Source organism: Lepus europaeus, chromosome 13 (assembly GCF_033115175.1).
Source record: "Lepus europaeus isolate LE1 chromosome 13, mLepTim1.pri, whole genome shotgun sequence".
Classification (NCBI taxonomy): Eukaryota; Metazoa; Chordata; class Mammalia; order Lagomorpha; family Leporidae; genus Lepus; species Lepus europaeus.
In genome coordinates this window covers 68241688-68267732 of record NC_084839.1, presented here as the reverse complement: position 1 = coordinate 68267732, position 26045 = coordinate 68241688, and the positions used below count along the sequence as shown (strand labels likewise).

The window sequence follows — 26045 nt, the reverse complement described above, 5'->3', positions numbered from 1 at the left end:
ATACATGGTATGAAATCAGTTTTTTTAATTTTCTGGGATTTGCTTTATGGCCTAGTATATGGTCTGTCCTAGGGAAAGTTCTGTGCACTGATGAAAATAATGTGTATTTTTCAACCATGGGATGAAATATTCTGTAGATATCAGGTCCATTTGGTCCATAATGTTTTTTAGATCTGCTTAATTTTTGATTTTATGTCTAGTTGATCTGTCCACTGATGGAAGTGGGGGCGTTGAAGTCCTCCATTAGTATTGTATTGGAGTCTATGTCTCCCTTTAGAACATTAACATTAGTTTTACACTGGGGAAACCCTGTAAAACATTGGCATAGGTAGAGAGTTCTTGGAAAAGACCCCAGAGGCACACGCCATCAAAGCCAAAATTGATAAATGGGATTACATCAAATTGAGAAGCTTCTGCACTATAAAAGAAACACTCAGCAAAATGAAGAGGCAACTGACAGAATGGGAGAAATTATTTGCAAACTATGCAATTGATAAAGGATTAATATCCAGATCTATAAAGAGCTCAAGAAACTCAACAACAACAAAACAAACAACCTAAATGGGCAAATGACTTAAACAGGGATTTTTCAAAAGAGCAAATCCAATGGCCAACAGACATATGAAAAAATGCTTAGGATCACTAGCCATCAGAGAAATGCAAATCAAAACCACAGTGAGGTTTTACCTCACCTCTGTTGCAATGGCTTTCATACAATCAACAAACAGATGCTGGCAAAAAGGTACCCTAAGCCACTGAAGGTGGGGATGTAAACTGGTACAACTACTGTGGAAGACAGTATGGAGATACCTCAGAAACTTGAATATAGGCCTACCATATGACCCAGCCATCTCACTCCTGGGAATTTACCCAAGGGTATTGAAATCATCATAGTAAAGAGCTATCTATACCCCCATGTTTATTGCAGCTCAATTCACAATAGCTAAGATATGGACTCAAGCTAAATGCCTGTCAATTCAAGACTGGATAAAGAAATTATGGGATATGTGCACATGGATTACAACACAGTGGTAAAAAAATATGAGATCCTGTTATTTATTTATTTTTTTAAATTTTTGACAGGCAGAGTGGACAGTGAGAGAGAGAGACAGAGAGAAAGGTCTTCCTTTTGCCGTTGGTTCACCCTCCAATGGCTGCTGCGGCCGGTGCACCGCACTGATCCGAAGCCAGGAGCCAGGTACTTCTCCTGGTCTCCCATGGGGTGCAGGGCCCAAGGACTTGGGCCATCCTCCACTGCACTCCCTGGCCACAGCAGAGAGCTGGCCTGGAAGAGGGGCAACCGGGACAGGATCGGTGCCCCGACCGGGACTAGAACCCGGTGTGCCGGCGCCGCAAGGCGGAGGATTAGCCTAGTGAGCTGTGGCGCCGGCGAGATCCTGTTATTTGTAACACAATGGATGCAACTGGAAACCATTGCACTTAGTGAAATAAGCCAGTCCCCAAAGGACAAATACCATATGTTCTCCCTGATGTAACTAATAGAGCACCTAAAAGGTAATCTATAGAAGTGAAATGGACACTTTGAGATGTGATGACTTTGAACAGCCCTTGTCTTGACTGTTGTGGAACAGTTTTTTTTTTTTCTCAAGCTATTTATTGAACTCTTAACTTAGTATAGAGTTCCTCATATGTGTATAATATTAAATAAAAATAGATCTTAGTAAAAAATAAGAATAGGACTAGGAGAGGGAGGAGGAAAAAGGGTGGGAGTGCAGGTGGGAGGGCGGATAGGGTGAGAAGAATCACTATGTTCCTAAAGTTGTATTTATGAAATGCATGAAGTTTGTATACCTTAAAGAAAAGGTTTCAGAGGAACAAAATAAAAAATTTAAAAAACCTCTTTGATTTCTGAGTATGGAAAATCTAATGAACCCTAAACCTGCCTCCATCTCTACTTTTTTTCAAATACTAACAAATATAAAATGTTGGTCTCCAAAGTTATTTAGAAATGACTAAATCCTGAACTGACCTGGTGATAATTTAAATCTAAGTGATTCCTTGCATTATTAAATCTCTTAATAAACTTAATTATTCAGCTTCAATGAAAAACATTTATTTGAAATAGCCAGGTGCCCTGGTATTGGGTTGATATACATTTACTGTAGTCACATATTCCAGTTGAATCAATCCCTTTATCATTACATAATGTCCTTCTTTGTGTATTATAAAAGTTTTTGTGTTAAAAAATCAATTTTATCTGATATTAGGATGGCTACTTGTGCATGTTTTTGCTTTCTATTACCTTGGATTTTTTTTTTTATATCCTTTCACTTTCAGTCTCTGTGTATCTTTGTTGAAGTGTGTTTCTCATAGGCAACAAAAAGATGGGTATTGTTTTTAATCCATTCAGCCAGGTTGTATCTTTTAATTGGAAAATTTAGGCTATTTACATTTAAGGTTATTATTAATTTATAACTACTTAATCCTACCATTTTTCCATAATGTTGCTAATGTTTGTTTTGGATTTCCTTTGTAATTTTATTAGGAGATTTTATGCCTTCACATCCTTTCATAATGATGATTATCATACTCTGTTTCTGTGTGTAGCACATTCTTAAGTATCATTTGTAAGGCTGGATGAGTAGTGACAGATTCTTTCAGTTTCTCTTTGTTTTGAAAGGTCTTTATTTCACCTTCATTTATAAATTAGAGCCTTCTTGGGTACAGTATTCTGGTTTGGCAGTTTTTTTTTTTTTCTCTTAGAACTTGTACTGGGTCTCTCCATTCTTTCCTAGCCTGTATGATTTCTTATGAGAAATCAGCTGTCAGTCTAGTTGGAGATCCTCTGAAAGTAATCTGGCATTTCTCTCATGCACATTTTAGAATATCTTCTTTACAATCAAACTTTCAACAGTAAAACATAATGTATTCTGGTAAAGCTCTTTTCTGATCATTTTAATTAGGAGTTCTACATGCTTCTTGTAGTCAGTGTCCCTATCTTTCTCCAAATTAGTAAAGTTTGCTGCTAATATTTTACCAAATAGATGTTCTAGACCATTCTTTATTTCCACACCTCAAGGAACTCCTAAGTTACAGATGTTTGGTTGTTTAATAATATCCCATAAATCTTCAACACTATTTTTGGTTTTTCTAATTTTCTTTTTCTTCTTCTTCTCCTCCTCCTCCCCCTTCCTCTTTCTCTTTTCCTTCCCCTTCTACTTCCTCCTCCTCTTCCTCTTTTTGCTTTTCTTCCTTGTCTTCTTCTGCTTCCACTTCCTCCTCCTTCTGCCTGTTCTTCCATTCTTCCTCATCTTCCTTCTCTCTTCTTCTTCCTCTTCCTCATCCTCCTTTTCGTCTTCTTCTTCTTCTTCTTTTTTTTTTTTTTTTTTTGACAGGCAGAGTGGACAGTGAGAGAGAGAGACAGAGAGAAAGGTCTTCCTTTGCCGTTGGTTCACCCTCCAATGGCCACCGCGGTTGGCGCGCTGCAGCCCGCGCACCACGCTGATCCGATGGCAGGAGCCAGGTGCTTATCCTGGTCTTCCATGCAGGTGCAGGGCCCAAGCACTTGGGCCATCCTCCACTGCACTCCCTGGCCACAGCAGAGAGCTGGCCTGGAAGAGGGGCAACCGGGACAGAATCCGACGCCCCGACCGGGACTAGAACCCGGTGTGCCGGCGCCGCAAGACGGAGGATTAGCCTAGTGAGCCACGGCGCCGGCCTTCTTCTTTTTTTTAAAAAAAGATTTATTTATTTATTTGAGAGGTCGAGTTACAGATGAAGAGAGGGAGAGACAGAGAGGTCTTCCATCTGCTGGTTCACTCCCCAAATGGTTGCAACAACCAGGGTTTTTTCAGGCCGAAGCCAGGAGCCCAGAGCTTCTTCTGTGTCTTTTTCTGGGTACAGGAGCTCATTCACTTGGGCCATCTTCTCCTGCTTTCCCAGGCCATTAGAAGAAGCTGGATTGAAGTGGAGCAGACAGAACTTGAACTGGTGCCTATATGGGATCCTGAAGCTGCAGGCAGAGGCTTAAACTGCTACGCCACAGTGCCAGCCCTCCTCCTCCTCCTCCTTTCCCTCCTCTTCCTCTTCTTCTTCCTCTCCTTTGCCTTTTCCTCCTCCCCTTATTCTTTTCCTCCTCCTCCTCCTTCTTGCTCCTCTTCCTCATCCTTCTCCTCCTCCTTCTCCCTTTTCCGAATATTTGACTTCTAGCTTGGACATTATTTTTTCTGCCTCACCCAGTCTGTTGTGAAGGCTTTCAACTGTATTTTTTATTAGACATATTGAATTCTTGATTTCTAATATTTCAGTTTGATTTCTCTTTTAGATTTCTGTCTCCTGACAGAATTTTTCATGCATGGCATGTAGATTTTTTCATGTATATATTTGCTTCTCTGTGTTTCTGAGTAATCTTATGATTCTTTTGAATTACTTTTCAGGCATTTCATAGTCTCTTCATCTTCACATTCTAATATCGAAGTGTTGTCTTCCTTTTGGGGGAGTCATATTTTCTTCCTTGATCATGTTTCTTATATTTCTATGTTTATTTTTAGGCATTGTGGAAACACTTGTTGATTTTCTTCTTTGATGGCTTTTATCTTTGAAATATGCCTCTGTGACTTGGTAGAGTGTCTGCACCTTTGGTAGGTACTCAGAGTCGTATGCTGGGTCAGGCGAGGGAGCTTAGGCCAGCGCTCAAGAGTCTAGGATGACACCTGAGTTGGGCATAGTAAATCTGTTTTATATTCAGCAGGGGGTAGGATATGATTGCATTGGCTGGTGTGTAACAGCATCAAACCCTCTCTGGCTTGGTGAACCAGCCACCCATGGTTAGCCTGTACACTTCACTCATGTAACACAAAGACTAAAGAAAGGATTTGGTGCTCTTCAGTATGAGCATGGAACTCTGAGCCTCTGAAGCCAGACACATTGATTGCCACACCCTATTGCAGTCACAGAATTCCCACAGTCAAAGGGCACAGGTCTCTCATAGCAAAGGGAGAAGGGGATCCACTCTCAGCCCCACAAGCATCCCCTATCCACAGAATGACCTGTGGTATTCCCAGAGCCAGTTGCCTAACCGATAGAGGTTGGTTTGTGCTGTGCCTTGACAAGTTGAGTCGGGCACCTTAGTAGCATGAGTTGGGGAAGCACTTCATCTGCCTAAGTGGGCACCCTGCTCCCCTCCCAAGCTTGAGGCCAGATTCAAATGCAGTGGAGATAAAATTCCCTAGTTGCACGCGGATCACCCTCACAGAACACAGCAACCTCTACTCACCTTGTTCAGGCAGTGTTTCTCCCTGCTGCTTGCAGGGTGCTTTGCTCCAAGAAGATGGTGTCCCCGCCAGCGGCTAGCTTCAGGACTCACTGCTGGTATCCTGCTTGCTGCTGTGTGATTGAACTGTCCCTGCTGCTCCATGGCATCCCTCTTCTTTTTGTAGAATTTCCCTTGCAAACTACTTTCCAACTGTCCCCTGGAAATGCAGTTCCTACTCTTTTCTTCTGTTATCTTCCTATGGTGGGAATCATTCTCTAGTCAGCCATCTTGAATCTCTGTAGTTACTGTTATCAATGAGCTTTCTATCTTTCTGTGGTTTCTTCTTACTTGTTAGCATCTTTTAGTTTAAAGAACTCCCCTTACCATTTTCTCGAAGAACAGATACGGTGGTGATAAATTTTTCAACTTTTGTTTGGTAATTTCTCTATCTATCCTTTATATCTAAAGGATATAGGTATAGTTTGCTGGGTATAGTTTTCTTGGTTGGCCCTTTTGTTCCTCAAGTGCTGTGAAAATCTTATACTACTTGCTGACCTGTATGATTTCTGTTGAGAAGTCAGCTGAAGCGAATTGGAATACCCTTATGTGTATTTCTTTTTTTATTTTTTATTTATTTTTTTAAGATTTATTTATTTAAGAGTCAGAGTTACACAGAGAGAGATGGAGAGGCAGAGAGAGAGAGAAGGAGAGAGAGAGAGAAGTCTTCTATCTACTAGGTTCACTCCCCAGTTGACCGTAATGGCCAGAGCTGTGCTGATCTGAAGCCAGGAGCCAGGAGCTTCTTCTGGGTGCAGGGGCCCAAGGACTTAGGCCATCCTCTACTGCTTTCCGACGGTATAGCAGAGAGCTGGATGGGAAATAGAGCAGCTGGGTCTCAAACTGGCACCCATATGGGATGCCGGCACTGCAGGCGATGGCTTTACTTGCTACGCCACAGTGCCGGCTTCTGTGTTACTTTTTTTTCTTTTGCTGCTTTGAGAATCCTCTCTGTCTTTAACTTTTGAGAACTCAGTTATCTAAAATGTCTTGAATAGACTTGTTAGAGTTGAACCTGATATACCCAAATGTTTATATCCTTCTCTAGGCTGGGAATTTTTCCGTTAGTATCTCATTGAATAATCTTTCTACTCTTTTGGCATTCTCAAGTCCTTCTTGAACTCCAATAATTTGGATATTTGCTTTTTTAATGCTGTACCAAATTTCCTATAAGCTTTCTCCATTTTTCTCTTTAATTTTCTTCTCCCTGACTGCATTTTTAACAGCCTGTCTTTGAGCTTACTAATTCTGTCTTCTGTTTGATTTATTTTTAATTGGTGCTTTTTATTAAATTAAAAAAATTTTTTTTATTTACTTGAAAGGCAGAGTTACAGAGAAAGGAGGAGGAGGAGAGAAAGAGACAGACAGACACAGAGAGATCTTCTATCTACTGGTTCATTCCCTAAATGGCTACAACAGCTGGGGTTGGGCCAAGCCAAAACCAGGAGCTCAGAGTTCCTTCTGGGTCTCCCACACGAGTGCAGAGGACCAAGCACTTGGGCTGTCCTCTGCTGCCTTTTCCAGGCCACCAGCAGGAAGAAGCTGGATCAGAAGTGGAACAGCCGGGTCTCAAACTGGCGCCCATATGGGATGCTGACATCACAGGTGGAGGCTTTATCAGCTATGCCACCACGCTGGTCCTGTATTTTAAATTTTGATTATTGTACTTTTCAGGTCGGGGATTCTGTTTGACTTTTTTTACTTTTTTAAAATTTATTTTTATTTTTCGACAGGCAGAGTTAGACAATGAGAGAGAGAGACAGAGAAAGGTCTTCCTTTCACCCCCCAAGTGGCCACTACGGCCGGTGCGTTAAGGCTGCCGTGCTGCGCTGATCCGAAGCCAGGAGCCAGGTGCTTCTCCTGGTCTCCCATGCGGGTGCAGGGTGCAACGACTTGGGTCATCCTCCACTGCACTCCTGGGCACAGAACCGGTGCCCTGACCAGGACTAGAACCTGGGGTGCTGGTGCCACAGGCGGAGGATTAGCCTAGTGAGCCGCGGCGCCGGTTTTTAATACATCACTGTTAAGGTTCTTGGATACAGTACCAAGTTGTTTCAAGTTTTCTTGAAGCTTGTTTAACTCCTTAAGTCACCTATTTTCAGTTCTCTTTCTGAAATATCACATGTATGAGTTGCCATGTGGTCAGTTATGTATGTTCAGTTTTTTGAGCCTTATTCTGTCAGATGAGGCTGTGGCTTCCTGAGAGTTGATGCTTGTTGGTATATAATGTCTACATGTTCAAGGGGTTTTTCCACTCCTAATTATGTAGAGAATAACTTCCAGAGAGTCTAAGCAGGCTAGTTAATTTTTGGGGCCTGTGGTCATGACCTCCACTATTTCATCGCTCCACACTACCCTAAGTCTAGGTTTGTGAAAGTCCACTGCTAATGTGTTGTCACTGTATGACCACTAGGTGTCACCCTAAGCCCAAGGTTATTTCAGATCTGTGCTTGGTGTGTTCCGAATGAACTCTGGGAATTCCTAAAAAGAGTTGTCTGTCCCTTTCAGCCTCTGGTCAGGTCCCAGAGGGGTCCAGATGCCTTGTCCAGAGTTATCATCCTGTTATCAGATACTGAGGGATTCTGTCTGGGTTTGAGCCTCACTGCAGAGCCCTAACTTAAGGCTAATGCAGTGAGCCCACTGTATTATATACCCAAATGTTTATATCCTTCTCCTAGAGGAATTTTCCCCTCCTCTTCCAGTCCAGCTCTCTGCTGCGGCCTGGGAGTGCAGTGGAGGATTGCCCAAGTGCTTGGGCCCTGCACCCGCATGGGAGACCAGGAGGAAGCACCTGGCTCCTGGCTTCAGATTGGCGCAGCGTGCCAGCCATAACACACCAACCAGCCGTAGCGGCCATTTGGGGGGTGAACAATGGAAGGAAGACCTTTCTCTCTGTCTCTCTCTCTCTCTCTCACTGTCTAACTCTTCCTGTCAAAAAAATAAATAAATAAAAAGGAGCCCATTGTATTAGCCCTAAGTTCCTATGGAGTGAGTTGGTACATACTTCCCATTTTTTCTCCAAAAAGGACAATTATATGGTACTATTTACTATTATGCTAAAAGCAGATACTGTGGTCTCTCACTAGGTTCTTTAGCTCTTGTGAATGGGTTTGTTATGTGAATTGCTGTTCCAATTGATGTTTTTGTGGGGATATGATCATTGGAGGGTCTCACTCAGCCACTTCTTATTGTGAGTCCCTCCCCCCCGTTATTTTTGAGTGGATAACATAATATGTTGATGACAGTCTAGATGTTGGGAGACCTTTATTCTTTCTTAGTGTGTTGTTGGGCTTTATTTTGGCAAATAGTTCAGTTGTGGTCAAAAGTCTTCTCTCCTCAAACCCTGTTTTTAAGCTCTGTTGTACCCGTCTTCATTTCTGTGCACTTCAGCTTCATAGATAAGGTTTGCACTCTTGATAATCTACTCTGAATAGCTCATGATCCCCCAAAATTCTTCACTTTGCCTGTTCAGAGCCTCGGTGAAGCTCTTTGAACTATTCACCTTTTTGTTGTTGTTAAAGATTTATTTATATACTTCAGAGGCAGAGTTATAGACAGAGAGAGGGAGAGACAGAGAAAGAGGTCTTCCATCCTCTGGTTCACTTCCCTAATGGCTTCGACGGCTGGAGCTGGGTCTGTCCAGAGCCAGGAGCCAGCAGTTTCTTCTGGGTCTCCCATTCAGGTGCAGGAACCCAAGCACTTGGGCCATCTTCTACTTCCTTGCTAGGCCATCAGCATGGAGCTGCATAGGAAGATGGAGCAGCCGGGACTCAAACATATAGGATGCCAGCGCTGCAGGCGGATGATTAACCTACTATGCCACAGTACTTGCCCCTTGAGCTATTCACCTATATCTCTCTGGTTAGTCTCTCCCTCCTTCTCTTCCTCCCTTCGTTTTGCCTATTTATGTGGAATTTCCCTTTTTTCCATGTCTACTCTAGTATTCAGCAAACACTCACACTCAGGGAAGACCATGTATAGATTTCTGCAGTTCTTCATTGCAGCCTTTTAAAGGAAACTCTGCTGTACAACTTCAAGCTGCCTGAACTTTCCTGAATTACTTAAGTCAGGCCAGCTGCTGGGCTCTGTTTGGGTTTTCTCTGATTGTGTCCATGTTGTAGAAATCACTTTTAGGGAGATAATACAGGTGATTATTAAACTCACCTTGTTGCCCCCCCCCCCCCCCTTTTTCCCTTGAGGTCACAGTTCTGTGTTGCCTGATATCCAGTGTTTGAAAATAGCTGTTTTTCTATTATAGCCAGTATTCTACTTGTTTACAAAGTGGGAAGTCATATCTGTTACTTGTTATGCCTTTATGACTAGAAGCCTATTTATTTTTTTTTAAGCCATAAATACTGATTATACCACTGGCTTGTTGCTCCCTATGGAAAGCTATCTGGCTATCATTCTATTTTGCACAGCATTTGTTAGTGATGCTCTGACTATGATTCGAAAAGGAACTAATATTTTCCTCTGGTGAAAACTTTTATTTTATATTTTATTGTACTCTGAAAATTTTAAAAAATTTCTTATAGGTAGTTATGATTTACTTTCAAGGCTTACTTGCCAGAATTTTAAAAGCCTTCATTGTGAAAGAGTGCCACGCCATGGCCAAAAAGTACCAAAATTTTATTTGCGTAGATCAACATTCCTCTTCTCACGACAGCATTCAACCGTGTCGAAGTTGTTCCGACCTTGGTTATCCAGTTTATGGGATTACTTAGGCCTCCTTTCCTGCCTTCTGCCCCTTTTTTCTTTGCTTTTTATTTCCTTTTTTTCTGCTTACATCTCTATTAGTAATGAGGTATGCTTGAAGGGTGGAGGGAATGTGAGCACACATGCAAATGCAACTAAGGAATTTGGCTCTTAATAACATTTGGAGGTTGTCAAAAGCAGTGTCAAAATTCAGTTTTGGATGTGCATGGCCACTGAAAGTAGAATTATTTTCTTTGAGTGCCTGCTTGTACAGGTATTTAATTGACTATCATTCTTTAATCTGTCACTAATATTGAAATGCAGTAGAAATTTGAATGATCTTATTGATATGTTACTATAGTTGAAATATGGGTATGTCAGAGAAGGGACAATGAAGAAATAAGGTGACTTTTTTTTTTTCTGTTGCCAGGAATCATTGGGTTTTGTACTAATTAGCCTTGAAAAATGTGGAGCTATTTGACAGACCAGATGTTTTCGGCATGAGCCGTGTGTCTCATCAGTGAATGTGCCTTGTGTCTGCAGGGAACGTTGTTGGATTTTTCTCATTCTATAAACAGTGTTCCAAAATATAACTAAACCCCAAAGTGTGTTTATCTTTTTGGCTTAATTTCTGGCTTTCTATCCATTCTAAAGTTTCTCTCTAGAGGAATTGTGTTTTATTACACATAGCTCTTCCTACCTAATTGTAGTATAAACACTATTCTGTTTATACTAAACCATGTGAATTGTTCCTGTTTTTAGGTCTGTAAAATTTTAATGAAAGCAACTATTTCAGATTTAACTCTATTTATACTTTTATTTCTAAATTTAGGGGGAATATATCTTTTCTCCTTTATTTATTTGGAATAAGATTTTGATTTTTGTAATACATGAGAGAAAACATTTAACAAAAAGTAAAAGCAGTTTCTAGTCTTTAGTATTTGTGGTATTAACTGCAAGAAGAGCTTAGGTATCTCTTGTGATATTCATTTTATAAGGCCCAAATACAGTTGTGTGTTTTTCTTACTTATAGGAAGGAACTGAGGTTTTTTTTTTTTTTTTCTTTTCTTTTTTTTTGACAGGCAGAGTGGACAGTGAGAGAGAGAGACAGAGAGAAAGGTCTTCCTTTGCCGTTGGTTCACCCTCCAATGGCCACCGCGGTTGGCGCGCTGCAGCCCGCGCACCACGCTGATCCGATGGCAGGAGCCAGTTGCTTCTCCTGGTCTCCCATGGGGTGCAGGGCCCAAGGACTTGGGCCATCCTCCACTGCACTCCCTGGCCACAGCAGAGAGCTGGCCTGGAAGAAGGGCAACCGGGACAGAATCTGGCGCCCCGACCGGGACTAGAACCCAGTGTGCCGGCACCGCTAGGCGGAGGATTAGCCTGTTGAGCCACGGCGCCGGCCCTGAGGGTTTTTTTTTTTTTAAATACTAAATATAACACAGGAAGCATAGAAGTTAGGAAATTAAAAGCATAAAGAACAAAATTTTCACTCAGAATATTGCTGTTCAAAGGAAAAAAGCAAGATTTTTAACCTTGCTTTTGTATATACTTTACCAGTCATTTTTCTCTGCTCTTTTGTGTGTGTATTTAGTCAGTGATATATTTCATACAGGCATATATATTAATAGCTTATGCAGGCCTGCATGTTTATATTTTGAAAGATGTTATGAACATACTTGTAAGATTTATTTATTTTTAATTGATGTACTGTTCCTGGAGGTATTGCCATGCCAGGTTGATGCAAGGAGTACATAGAGCAAGCACCCATTTCATCTCCCTGCTTCAAAACTCCATTTAGTATTTTGTCCTTCAATAGAGTAGTGTGAGGAATTCAACTGATAAGAGCAGATACTACACTTGATCTTAGCCTAAAGGCTGAGGAACAAGAAGATCTATTTTTTGAAATGATTTTCACTCAACATTATTGTAAACATTTTGCTATTTTTTTAGTCTTTTACCTTATGGATATATCATAATGTCTCTAACCATTTCCTTGTTAGTAGACACCTGTTAGTTTTTAAAAATTTGCTAACATAAAAACTCTAAACTCTGTAAAAGAGGTTTATATATATTTTTATACAACTTTTTTTTTGAAAATGCAGTTTTTTTGCAATAGTTTTGTTGCTAAAATTTTTCACTGAAGACGGGTATCATTAATAAAGTTTTCATTTTACCAGCAAGCTGTGAATTCTCATTTATTAAAACTTTAATAATAGTAAATATCTGTTAAGAAATCTTTTGGAGTTTGACAAAATTATGTTTAAAATTTTTTAATGTGAAATTGTTCATATTTATGGAGTTCCATGTAATGCTTCAGTACAGGATACTTTGTGACATTCCCATTCAGAGTAAATTTACTCAAAATTTAACAGTTCCTTATGGTGAAACGTCTAAAATTATTTTAGTTTTTTTTTAATGGGGAAACTTACAATATATTACTATTACCTATAGTCACCCTACTGTGAAACAGAATTTTCTGTGAGGCCTTCTACTTAGATCTCCCATATGGGTACCTGTAGCTTCCTTGTCAGTCAGGGATGTATGGAGTGGTTAGGCCCTTTTAGGTGAACCCTCTTCTTCAGTTAAGGATATGCAGAGAATTTGTCAAGCCCTTCTGTGGGTGTCTTATTTCTGTGACTTCACTGATGAATTTCTACTTTGTCTTCCAGTCTACTGTTTGCCCTAGCCAGACTGTAACTTTAAGCCAATAGAGCTGGAAGCTTTTCCTATTGTTAGTTTTTTTTTTTTTTTAAACTGAGTTTGCTACTTTTATTCACAATGCCAATTGAGATTTTTACACTCTGCTCCCAGTTGTTGTGAATAAATACCTCTGGTTCTTCTTTAGTTAATTTCCACAGCTGTTTTAGGCAGCTTGACTCTTGACAATGTTTCTTTTTTTGGGTAGAAGATATGTCAGGCTCTTCCATCTGCAATTGTGGAAGTTTTAAATGATTTTTTTTTTTTATATTAAGATGACCTTCTTTGATTTCCTTTTATTCCTGGTGTAATTAATTTCATTGATAGAGATTCTAGGTTTTGTGGATTCTTTGGATAAAATTTTTTCGATTGTAACTTCCTAGTCTCTTAGAGATTATATTACTTTTTAATTATTTGATATTTTTTCATTGAGTTTTCATTAAAACTTAAATCTGGGATTGTTCTAAGGTATATTAGAACTAATTTGGGCTAGAAATTTTACCTGAGAAATATAACTCTTACCTCCAAAAAACCTTCGCTGAACTGTATGTGCTCAATCCCATTGTAGGCATTATCCTGCACTGAAGACTCTGGAACATCTGGAGCATACCTATTTGCCTCAAGTAAGCCACTATCGGTTCTGCAAGGTGATGGTGGACAACATCCCCAAACTCCGAGAAGAAATAAAGGATGTTTCTATGTCTGATCTCAAAGACTTTTTGGAGAGCATCCGCAAACATTCAGACAAAATTGGAGAGACTGCCATGAAGCAAGTAGGTGGTGGGTTTATGATAGGTTTATGATGTTTTTTTAGGTTTTCAGTTACACATGGATTTCTCTTTGCCAAATGTCTTAATTGTTTGTTATTTTAGGGAAGTCCTTCATCTTTATGGGCACACATGATTAAAAAATGGTTTATTTTTAAAAATTTTATTAACAGAGTAATGAACTATTAACTACTATATTGTTTTGCTCTGTGCATGTTCAGTTAAGTAGTGATGATTTTTGATTGTTTATATTGGGGATTTTAAGAATTTTTCCTGTTTTTTTTGAGTACATCCCTAGACTTTTATATGATCTGAAGCCCAAGATGGTTCAAGCTTCTTCTAGTAATTGACCTAAAATGTGTTGCATGTATCTCTGACTGATTATTTACTATGTAATCAAGAGTCATGTTATTTATAAATATTTTCTAATATTAGCAGGTGTCAGTGAAAAAAAGCTATTAGGAATTGCTGTGAATTATGATCACAGAAAAATGTTTATTCATAGCTTATAAAGACTTATGTCTTTTATACTTGCTATTTTGAAATTTAAAAAAGCTATTTTTATTTTATTAGAGTCAAAAAGGCAGAGAGAGAAATAGATGGAGAGATCTTTCATCTGCTGCTTCACTTCCTAAAAGCCTACAATAGCCAGTACTGGTCCAGGCTGAAGCCAGGAGTCAGGAACTCAATCTGAGTCTTCCATGAGGGTGAAAGAGACCCAAGTACTTGAGAGCTGTCACCTGCTGCTTCTCAGGGTGCGCATTAGCAGGAAGCTGGATCAGAAGGAGAGAAGCCGGGATGTAAACCTTTTGGCACTTCTTGGGACATTGGTGACCTAACTGCTTGCCAATTGCTCATCCCTGAAATTTTAAATTATATTGATTTAAAAAAAATTTCTCAGTAGACTTGATGATGTAGCCTATAAAGTGAATAGAATATTTAGTTGTTCATTATAAGCAACAGTATTTGTAGTTCTTACCATTCTGTGAGTAATGAGGAATTATGTTTTGAATAATATTTTAGGGCTCAACTAAATTAGTAATTTTAGTTCAGATGTCTCTTTGGTCTTGCAAAAGAGATTTGTCACTTGGTCCTTTCCAAAGGCAAGGCAACTCCCACTTCTTTGATGTTTTGTCAGTGCTGTACTTTACCAAGTTAGACTTTAAAACTCATTGTGGATAAATCTGATAGCAATAATCAGATCATAGCATGTTTTAATATGACAAAGAAAATTAGTCATTAAAACATATCTTTACATTGTTGAGTGTAAGTTTTGAGTATAGAAATGAAGGAATTTTACAAGGTAAATCTTTATTGTAGATGATGAATTTCAGCTGAACTTTCAAAATACAGAAGAGTGTAATACAAAGCCTCTATGAAAGCTGCCTTTTTAAAGGTGGTTTTTTTCTCCCTAGGTCTCTGCATGAGGAATAAACTTTATTTCCCTTTCAATGAAAGAGAAATTTATTAAGAATATTGTTACTTCATGTAATGTAAACTTAGCTGGCTTCATCCTTGATTATATGAAGACATTAAGGACCAGGGTTGGGAGGTGACTTGGTTGCTCAAGTTGAAATGACTTGTAAAGGTCAGATCTTGTAGAATTCAGGTCAAGTTGACATGATCTTTTTACTATGTTACTTGACTTGTGTAAACTATTAGCTCTTTATTTTTGTCATATAAAGAAATTTTGTGAATTTAGAATTTTTAATTAACTGATAAATCTTCATTCCTTTATAAAAAAATTATCCCAAGAAATAACTCTTAATGCATATATTATTATCCTCTGCTATTACATATATAAGATACTTGAATAAAGATATCTTACATATTTTAAAATCTGTTTTACATAGAAAGGGTAATTATGAGAGTAACTGCTACAAACTTTGTGCATAGTCGGTTTATTCAGGAAGTATTTATTTGAATTAATGGATTTTGGAAAATGGAGTGGAACTGGTTTACTTCTCATTTATGTCAAGCCCCAAATCATGTTTTTGATTTGTAATCTTTTTTCTGTATTGGTGACTTAGGGACTTAGAATCTTTCCATTGTTTGGCTCTGCCATCTTTAATATTGCTTTCAGTATTGCTGCGGGAGAGGAAAGACTGAGGAGTGTGGGGGAGAGTTTTTAAGTGCTAAGCATGGATGCCTTACATTGTTAATTCTCCCCATATTCCATTGGTACTTAATTATGCAGTGGAACTTATATGACTGTACCTACCAGTTACTTTAGTCTGGGAAATATAATCTCATTCTATCTCTAAGAGGAGGAGAATGCAAGTTTGGTGAATAAGTAGCTATTCCCTGGCACCCTCTAGTCATCAAACATCTTGACTCTGGGATGGGCATTGTGGTGTAATGGGTTAAGCTGCCTCTGGGGATGTCTGCATCTTGTTTTGGATTGCTGGTTTGAGTCCCAGATGGAGTTCCTGGCTTTGGGTTTTGGCCTGGCTCAGTGATGGTTGTTGCTACCCATTGGGAAGTGAACCAATTAATGGATGATCTCTCTCTCTCTCTCTCTGATGTTCAAGTAAATAAATATTTAAAATAAAAGGAAAACCAAAGCCATCTGTACTCCATCTCCTGTGTGTAGAAGATACTCGCCCCTTCTGAAGGGGCCCAATGACTCATGACTCATGAAGATGCTGTTTCTGTCTCAAAGTCTAGTATCTTTCAGGGACGCTCAATCTTCTCTTTATGAGATCCAGAAGTGACTTTTCATATACTGGTGATCAGTTAATTAAACTTACAAGTTATCTGCACCTGTGTTCCTTCCTATCCCCAATATGCAATGGAGGAAATTAGAATAGAATAATTACAAGAAACATTTAGAAAAGGGAAGAATGGCAAACAGTATTTCCTGATCCAGAGCAAATCATGTAATCCCCTTGGGCAGGCATTGGAAAGTCCTTCTGCCTGCTGGTAAGTATTCTGGAAATACTTGTTTTTGGCCGTTGTTCTGGGCTCCTAGATGTACACTGGTTTTTTTCTTTGTTTATTTTTTTCTATATACATTTCTGAAGCAGATGTTGGGGAGTATATGTTTCTTGGAAGACATATTTCTGTTTTTCTTTCTCTGTCTATACCTGCAACTACATCTACATTTACATCTCTGCCTATATTTATGTCTTCCACTGCCTGATTTTAAGCTGTAAAATTTGTCTAAATTTGTTACACAGCAAAATGACTAATATACTCTATCTCTTTGGCTTCAAATAGAATATGTTATACATTTATTTTTCAAATAGAATAAGTCATACATTTATACTTTGCCTCTAGAGCCAGGAAACAGTGATTGGTTTGGCTTCTATAGCTAAAAATTTCTCTGTCATCTTTCTTGCAATATGCCTTGAAAGTGTAGAAAAAGAAGGAAATGTACAAGTGTGAAAACTAGGATAGAGAAAGTCAGTTACTTAGCAGAACCTGAGGAGCACCTTTAAAACTGTCCATTTTCCTGTATATTGCTGCACTGAATTTTAACTGAAGAGGTAATGTTTTTATTTTCAAAGAACTTTTTATGGTCTCATATTGAATTTTTGTTGTTGTTTGTACCAAGATATTAGATTGAAAGAATTTAGTGGACTCCTACTTGGGTTTTGCCATGCGAAGCAGGGCTCTCTTTAAAGCAAGTAGAAAAACCCTCCATTTGATTACCAGTCATTTTAGTTTGGAGTGCCTGTTAAAGTGTTAAAGAAGTGCGTGAATTTTTTTTTTTTCTAACTGTCTACTGTTTTCTACATTTCCTTCTGAGATAGATTTCTGGAATTTACTTGTTATGGAAGTGATTTATGCAGGAGGGAAGTTCTGTATTTCTAATTTGCCTTGGGCTTTTTGGGACTAAAAACCAATTGTAATATAAACATTCTTGGTTGGGTTGATTTCTATGTGAGGACCTTTAACAAAGAGAAGGCTTTATTTACTTTTATTTTTTAAGATTTTTAAAAAAAATTTATTTGAAAGGCAGAGTTACAGAGAGGTAGAGGCAGAGGGAGAGGTTTTCTATCTGCTGGTTCACTCCCCAAATGGCTGCAACGGCCGATCCAAAGCCAGGAGCCAGGAGCTTCTTCCGGGTCTCCGTGCTGGTGCAGGGGCCGAAGCACTTGGGTCATCTTCTGCTTTCCCAGGCTGTAACAGAGAGCTGGATGGGAATTGGAGCAGCTGGGTCTTGAACCGGTGCCCATATGGGATGCCAGCACTGTAGGCGGCAGCTTTACCTGCTATGCCTCCTACTACATCACAGCGCTGGCCCCTTTATTTACTTTTAAAATTTGAACTTGTTGGGCTGGCACTGTGGCTAACAGGTAAAGCCGCTGCCTGCAGTGCCAGCATCCCATGTGGGCTCCGGTTCAAGTCTCAGCTGCTCCACTTCGATCCAACTCTCTGCTATGGCCTGGGAAAGCAGTAAAAGATAGCTGAAGTCCTTGGGCCCCTGCACTCACATGGGAGACCCAGAAAAAGCTCCTGGCTCCAGATCAGCACAGCTCCAGCTGTTTCGGCCAACTGGGGAGTGAACCAGCAGATGGATGACATCTCCCCTCCTCCCGTGTAACTCTGACTTTCAAGTAAATAATAAACTAAATCTTAAAAAAAAAGAAATTCGAACTTGACTTTCTCAACCACTGTGGATTATGTAGCTGATGTTAAGGAAAGGAACTAGTTGCCTGTAAGTGTAATTGAAGTCTTATGCACTCTTCAAAGAGATTGATACTTGGGTAAACCTTGCTGTCACCATGATTCTCTCAACCCTTGCCTTTATTTGGTCTTGACTAGAGGAAAATATACTCTTATTGACTGTGTAGAACACCTTTTGACTTAGACCCGACTGGGTACTACTGACTGAGTTCATACAGACATGTAATGGCTTCTGGGTAAAAGGAGTATTGCTATTGAAACCTCTTGTGTGGTAGATGCTATGCAAAACATCCACAGAATGTGGCCTTTAGAGTCCAAGAAGTTGATCTGGTATTCCTGGATTTACTTTGTCCTTCTTTCTGGATTTTGGTATTTATATATTTGTACTATTTCTTGATTTTTGTTCATTGGTCTATACAAAGGACATAGGATATAATGGGGGGATATGAAGGCTGTTTTGTAGAGATTCTGGATGTAGGCATGAATCAGAATGGCTTATAGTAAATCATAACATTTCAGAAAAGAATCTAAAGAAGATAGTAGGGATTTAGTGTTAGTTTACTTTTAAGTAATATGCATGTTAGTTAACAAAATAGACTTTGGAGTCTGGCTTAGATTCCTAGTTAGCCATGTGCTAACTGTCACAGTGAGTAAGTTACCAGACATCACATTAAGTCAATGCATCAACTGCAAAACTGAAAACTTTAGCCTTCTTTTCATAGATAAGAAAACAAATTTATGGAAATAATTATTTAACATAGTCCCAGCCTTCAAATAAATTTTAAATTAAAAAACACAGATGTATCCTAGGTGAATGGTGAGAGTGAATGGAGTGAAAGTGTTGCAAAGATGATAAAGAAGTTAAACCTGGTGTATTGAAATATATCTTTATTCCTACAATTTGACTTATGGCAGTCTTCAGCGTTGAATTAGATTTAATTTTTAAATAATTTTTTTCTTACCTTAAAATTATTTCTATTACATATGCTTCCAAAGTATTTTGAACTTGATTTCAGTTAAAAAGCATGTATCTATTAGTTGACCATTAAATTTAAGATATTAATGTCTCTTGATATTGAGATGGAATGGCAAAAGAGAAAACATGTATTCATTAAACCTAATTTAAGGGCAGTATGATTGTTTTTTAGCTTTCTGTACTTCAGGGTAGGAATGAAACCATGATGTGTGTGTGTTTCTATATATATGCATTGTATATGTGTAATGCATATATAAGGTTTATTTGACTAAGTGAAGCCTATAAGCTTAATAGCGGAACCTTTCCTTCCTATTAAACTTTAAGAAGAAATAGTCATATGGAGTCTCAGTATAGTATGTGAACATGGCTTTATGTTGTGATTACCTCAAAATCAATCATAGTTGGAGGAGGCATTTAGCCTAATGGTTAAGACTCTTGTATCCCAGATTGGTGTGCCTGAGTTTAATTTCCAGTTTCAGCACCCAATTCCAACTTTCCACCCCTGCAGAGAGGCAGCAGTGATGGATCAATAATTGGGTTCCTGACATTCACTTCAGAGACCTGGAATGTGTTTCCAGATCCTGGTTTTGGCCCTGGCTTAGCCATGGCTGTTGCAGGCATATGGAGAGTGAACTAGCAGATGAGAGCTCTCTCTCTCTGTCTGCTTCTCAAGTGAAAAAAAAAAAAAAAAAGACAATTGCTTAGAAAATTTAGAGAAATGGCAGTTAATTAAAATACTCACACCAGCTCAAATATACAAAGATACTTCAGAAAGTTTATGGAAAAATGGAATTTATTTTTGTATAGAAAAACTTGAGAAAAGATTTATTTATTTGAAAGGCAAAATGACAGAGAGAGAGAGAGAAAATTGATTCCATTGGTTCATTGCCCAAATACTTGCAATGACCAGGTCTTGGCCCAGCTGAAGGCAGGAGCCAGGAACTCCATCTGGGTCTTCCCAGGGGCCCAGGTACTTAAAACATCTTCCACTATCTTCTCAGGTGCATTAGCAGGGAGTTGGATTGGAAGCACAGAAGCAAGAACTCAAAAGTAACATTCCCAAATGGGATGCTGGTTTTACAAGTGGCAGGTTAACCTGATGTGCCATTACACTGGCCATATATTTGGGGGCCAAAAAACATTGAAATTCATATGTGGTGTTTTAAAATACACATTGAAGATCCCTTGTATACATATGTGTTTCAGTTATTTTGAGGTTAAATTCTTTAGATACTAATTCTTTTAACTAGGCCTTGGCTTATTATACTAAAGAGCTATAGTGCTTAGAATGATATGGATACAAGGGAAAAACTAACTTATGAATGGAACTGAATGAAATACATATATTGAATGTGAATATTCAATTTAATTCAGTTCAGTTGAATTAAATTGACACATTTAATTATTTAATATATATTTATTAAGTGGTAAAGTTGGTGTCCTGCAAGAAGCAGAGACTTATGCATGAATTAACATCACACTATAGGGGCTGGCACTGTAGTGCAGTGGGTTAATCCTCCATCTTTGGCTCTGGCATCCCATATGGGCACTGGTTCTGGTCCAGCTGCTCCTCTTCTGATCCCGCTTTCTGCTTTAGCCTGGGAAAGCAGTAGAAAATGGCCCAAGTCCTTGGGCCCCTGCACCCTCGTGGGAGACCCGGAAAAAGCTCCTGGCTTTGGATCAGCACAGCTCTGGTTGTTACGGCTATTTGGGAAGTGAACCAGTGGATGGAAGACCTCTCTCTGTCTCTCCCTCTCATTGTCTGTAATTCTACCTCTCAAATAAATAAATAAAATATATATATTTTTTGACAGGCAGAGTGGACAGTGAGAGAGAGACAGAGAGAAAGGTCTTCCTTTTGCCATTGGTTCACCCTCCAATGGCCGCCGCGGTAGGCGCGCTGTGGCCGGCGCACCGCGCTGATCCAATGGCAGGAGCCAGGTGCTTCTCCTGGTCTCCCATGGGGTGCAGGGCCCAAGGACTTGGGCCATCCTCCACTGCACTCCCTGGCCACAGCAGAGAGCTGGCCTGGAAGAGGGGCAACCGGGACAGGATCGGTGCCCCGACCGGGACTAGAACCTGGTGTGCCGGTGCCGCAAGGTGGAGGATTAGCCTAGTGAGCCGCGGCGCCGGCCAATAAAATATTTTTTAAAAAATCACACTATATAGGTGCAAAATGGACTTTCTGATAGTAAACCTTACAGGGGAAAGGTCAACACAGTGCATCCCTCCCTGTCCTCCTGTGAGGAGATCTGATGGGTTCAGCTTTGCTGTAAAAAAGTGGGACAGGTCTTAGGATAGGGACTGTGCTTTGCTCTATTGTTTACAGGCAAGTTGGGAGAAGGGGAAAGAGCATCCAATCAATTATGTGCTAAAGACTTGGCTAGGGGATTCTCATATCAGTGAAGAGACCTGGTTTTCTTCAGATGGGACTAGCTCAGTCTTCTCAAGTCAGCTACTTGCTAAACTATGAGAATGGAGAAGATAGAGAGCCACAAAGGCTCTCTAAGGTAACATATGATGTCAGTGGGGAAATCGTTTAGTGTGATTATTACTTTTTATACCTGTGTTCCCAACCAGTCTGTGGTCTTGCTAAGGATAAAGATGTGGCTTTAATTTTTCTATCCCTACCACCTTACCAGCACAGTAACTGATAACAGTAGAGAGTTAATAAGTCAATTAATGATGATGTTCCATATGTATTTAACTAAGTTTAATATACCTACACCTTAATATTTTTCGGGAAAAGCAATCATTTTTATACTCTAAGGTATATGCTCTTAGTCTTCAGTTACATTCTCAAGTATATGAAAAGTATTTAATAGTGCTCTCTGAATGGATTTTGATCCTTTCCTAAAGTATTGTGGAGGTGCTAAAGTGATCAAATTGACTTCTTCAGGAATGGTAGACTGTATATTCTCCTTCTCTAAATTCCTAAGAATTATATGCAAGGTTTTTTTTTTTAATGTAAAACTATGAATTCTCATACATAAAGTTTTCAGGAGAGTAGATGATAGCAATGATTTTTTTTTAAAAGCTGGAAAGTAGAAAGATGTGTGGTTATCCTAGCATACACACAAAAACTCAGTGAAAAACCAGGAGTAGGAACCAACAATTGAAATTAGCCCTAGAAAAAAACTTAGAACAACTCATGTTTTCAGGTTTTACAGAACCCCCAAGGCTTAAAAAAGTGATGGAATCAGATTCTTCTGGAAAAGGGGATGAAACTGATATCCATCTTGAAATAAGATCTTGAAAGTAAGATTTAAGAAACAGTTGGAGAATCTGATTCCTTCCTTAGCTTTTTCTCAGCAACCAACTTCTCCATCTTAGCCTTCAGAAGACTTAGAGGACAGTAGATACAAGTTGAGAGTAAGGGCACCATATTGAAAACTGTGAAGTTTTATACTAAATGTTGGGATATGTCCTCTTCCTCTTTCCTGATTTGGTTCTCAGAACTCTAATATCCAGGCTGGTGCCCTTCATGTGTAATAGTGAAAGATAATTTGAGTGATTTGATAAGCCCAAGAGAAAATTTCTTAAGATATATCCACAGTGTAGTCCCTAACAAAATGTACAAGTCAGATCACTTTGAAGTCTATGGTTGACTAGAATGATGAACATGCACAGAGCTTTCAATCAACTTTATAATCTCCCACTTTGAAATATGAGCTGATAGCTGAGTATCACCAGACATACATTTGGGAAAAGTCTGTACCATGAGGTCAGAACAAACAAATGTGAAGAAGCATCCTGGAGAAAATGGAGACTATGCAAGAAAAGAGAAACCTAAGGGGCAAAATGAAATAATCTATCATCAATAGTGTTAGAAATATAAGGAAAAAAATAGTAAAAAACAAGCTGAGAATGCTATGTAAAAGAAGATACAGAGAACAAGAAGAATGGTTAGAAGTCATGATAGCAGAAGCTATTTGAAGGAGAGTTTGGCAGAAAAAGTCGAGAAAATTTTCTGCAGAGAACAGTAAACTGGTGAAGAGTTGGGACATGGGAAACAGGAAAGAAGAAAGAATATTAGGTAGTCAGTCTAGCTGATCCGGCGTATTAGGCACTCTAGAAAAAGAGATCATATAAAATAAAGGGCAGGAAATCATAAAAATAATGTGGGAAAGTTTTCAAGAAATCTTTTTAAAATTAATTTTTGTTCATTTTCATTGCATTTGAAAGGCAGAGACATATATATATATATATATATATATATATATATATATATATATAGAGAGAGAGAGAGAGAGAGAGAGAGAGAGAGAGAAATAGGGAGATAGATATCTTCTACCTACTGATTAAACAACCTGGTCCACACACCTGCAACAGCTGGGCCTGCGCCCAAGGCTTGGAGCCTGGACCCAATCCGGGTCTCCCATGTGGATGATAGGGACTAAGTACTTGAGTCTCATCATATGCTGCTTCCCTGGGTTTACATTGATAGGAAGCTCTATCAGAAGTGGAGGAACTTGAACTGAAACCAAGCACTCTGGTATGGAATGCATTGTCCCAAGTAGTATTCTAATACCGTGCCCAGTGCTTGCCCAAAATTTTGCAGAATTCTAAGACATGAATTTCCAAATTAAGAGACCCACCAAGTTCCCAACAAAGGGATGAAGACAAACTTACTTAAAGGCATACTGTAAAATTTAAATAGAGAACACAAAGAAAATCCTAAACCCTACAGAGAAGAAAACAGGTCACACAAAAATGTTATGGAGTCAAAATGGTTTTGGACTTCACAACAGCAGTACAGGAAGCTAGATTTAAATGGAGCTTTGTCTTTAAAGTTCTGATGGGGAAAGTGATCACCCATCTATGTTTCCGTATCTAGCTATAATACCCAGCAAGTGTGGAGGTAGAATAAAAACATTTTCAATATTGAAAGGCCTCAAAAATTTACCTCCCATGTATCAAAGCTGGGCTGGGGGAGAGATTAAAGGACATAAATAGTCCAATAGAGAAGAGATACAAGTGGAACCCTAAGGCGATGGTTATGGAGGTCGTTGATTGACACTGAAGTAAGTGGCAGAAAGGGCAGCCAACATAGCCTGGGGCATTTGAGAAAGTTAAAAAGAGATATTCTTTTTTTTTTTTTAAAGTAAAAATTTATGTATTTATTTGAAAGGCAGAGTTAGAAAAGGGAGGGGGAGATACTGATCTTCCATCCACTGGTTTACTCTGAAATAGCCATAGTGGAAGGGGCTGAGTCCAGGAAAAACCAGGAGTCTGGGACTCCATATGCTTCTCCACAGGGGTGGCAGGTGCCCAAGCACTTGGGACATCCTATGCTGCTTTCCCAGGTGCATTAGCAGGGAGCTGGATCCCAAGTGGAACAACTGGGACTTGAACCGCTGTTGATAGGATTGCTGACATGTCAGGCAGCAGCATAACTGACTGCCACAGTGCCTACCCCAAAAGAGATATTCTTGAGACGATGAAAGTGATAGTACTGAGTGTGCTTGTGAGGAAATTCAGATAGCTTGGGAGAGTGTCTGAACAAAGTAATGCTAAATACACAGAAAACGAAGCAAACATAAAGTTAAGAAAATTGTTAACTCCAGAAAGCACAAAGTTGTATAAGAAAGGAAAAGTTATCATATAGCCTACATGGTTTGGCTGTGAGTTACAATTATATACTTATAATAAATTAATTTAATCCATTAATTTATCTATGTTTTGGAAGAAGAGGTGAATGGGGACTGTCTTCAGATATGTGGTGCTGCTGGATTATATATGTAAAAGAGAGTTAAGTCTTCATCTTTTACAGTAGAAAATCAACATAGAATTCTTAAAACTAAATAAGCGATGGGGCTGGTATTGTGGCATAATGGGTTAAGCTACCACCTACAATACTGGCATCCCATGTGAGTATTGGTTTAAGTCACAGCTGCCTGGTAATGCAACTGGGAAAGTGACAAAGTATGGCCCAAGTGCTTGGGCCCTTGCACCCACATGAAAGACCTAGAAGAAGCTCCTGGCTTCAGCCTGGCCCAGCCCTGGCCATTGTGGCCATTTGGGGAGTGAACTAGTAGATCTCTATTTCTCCCTCTCTCTCTCTAACTCTGCCTTTCAAATAAATAAAATAAATTAAAAAAAAAAAAACAGTAAATAAGCAAACACAAAACAAAACCGAACCTCACACTAGCCAAAACATAGAAGCAACTCAAATACCTATTGACATATGAGTGGATATATAAAATACACTGTCTACATACAATGAAATATTCCTTAGCCTTAAGAAGGAAGGAAATTTTGATATATACTACAACATGGATGAACCTTAGAGGCATTATGTAAAGTAAACTAACAAGACACAAAAGGAGAAATATTATATGAGTTTACTTCTTGTATGAGGTTCTTAAAATAGTCAAATTCATGGAGACACAAAGTAGGGTGATGTTTCCTGGGGAATGGCAGATGGTGACTTACTGTTTGATTGTTAAAGAATTTCACTTGGAGATGAAACAGTTCTGTAGATGCACAGTGGTAATAATTGTTGTATAACAATGTGAATGTACGCAATGCCACAGAGTCGACTGCACACTTAAAATTGATGAATATGATAAATTTTATATCATGTGTTTTTTTATCACAATAATAAAACTACAAAAACAAGCAGTAGCACATAGCATTTTATAGGGAGATAGGTAGGTAAACATCAAAAGAATGACTGCCTCTGGTGATTAGTATTTGGGAGGAAAATTATGATGGGGGAAATTATTTCTCATAATAAGACCCTATAGAATTATTGGACTATATGTAACTGAACTTTGCATAGGTTTGCATCTAAAATTTAGAAAAAATATATTGAACAACAAAGAAAAGAAATTTAAGTGGTTTTATTTGGAATAATTTGTGGGTGGATTGGATATGAAGTAGGAAAAATTGCATACCTCAGAGTGCAAAGGAAAAATTCCCTTTATTTAAGAAACTATTTACATTTGTCTATGACATTATTGATTTTCTTTTCTGTTTTATGTGGGGGTAATTGAAGATT

At 39.0% G+C, this 26045-nt stretch overlaps 1 protein-coding gene and 1 non-coding gene across 3 annotated transcripts in view; one reads left to right on the top strand and one right to left on the bottom strand.

Annotated features, from left to right (window-relative positions):
• EXOC6B (exocyst complex component 6B) overlaps window positions 1–26045 on the top strand; it is a 686378-nt gene that overhangs the window by 152088 nt on the left and 508245 nt on the right. For both annotated transcript variants that reach the window (XM_062209648.1, XM_062209647.1), the window contains exon 6: window positions 13236–13440. In XM_062209648.1, coding sequence (XP_062065632.1) covers window positions 13236–13440 — 205 coding nt within the window. The remainder of the gene's footprint in view (window positions 1–13235; window positions 13441–26045) is intronic.
• Window positions 11668–11857, bottom strand: LOC133773108 (U2 spliceosomal RNA). Its single transcript, XR_009867892.1, has one exon. It is a non-coding gene; the product is annotated as a U2 spliceosomal RNA (small nuclear RNA).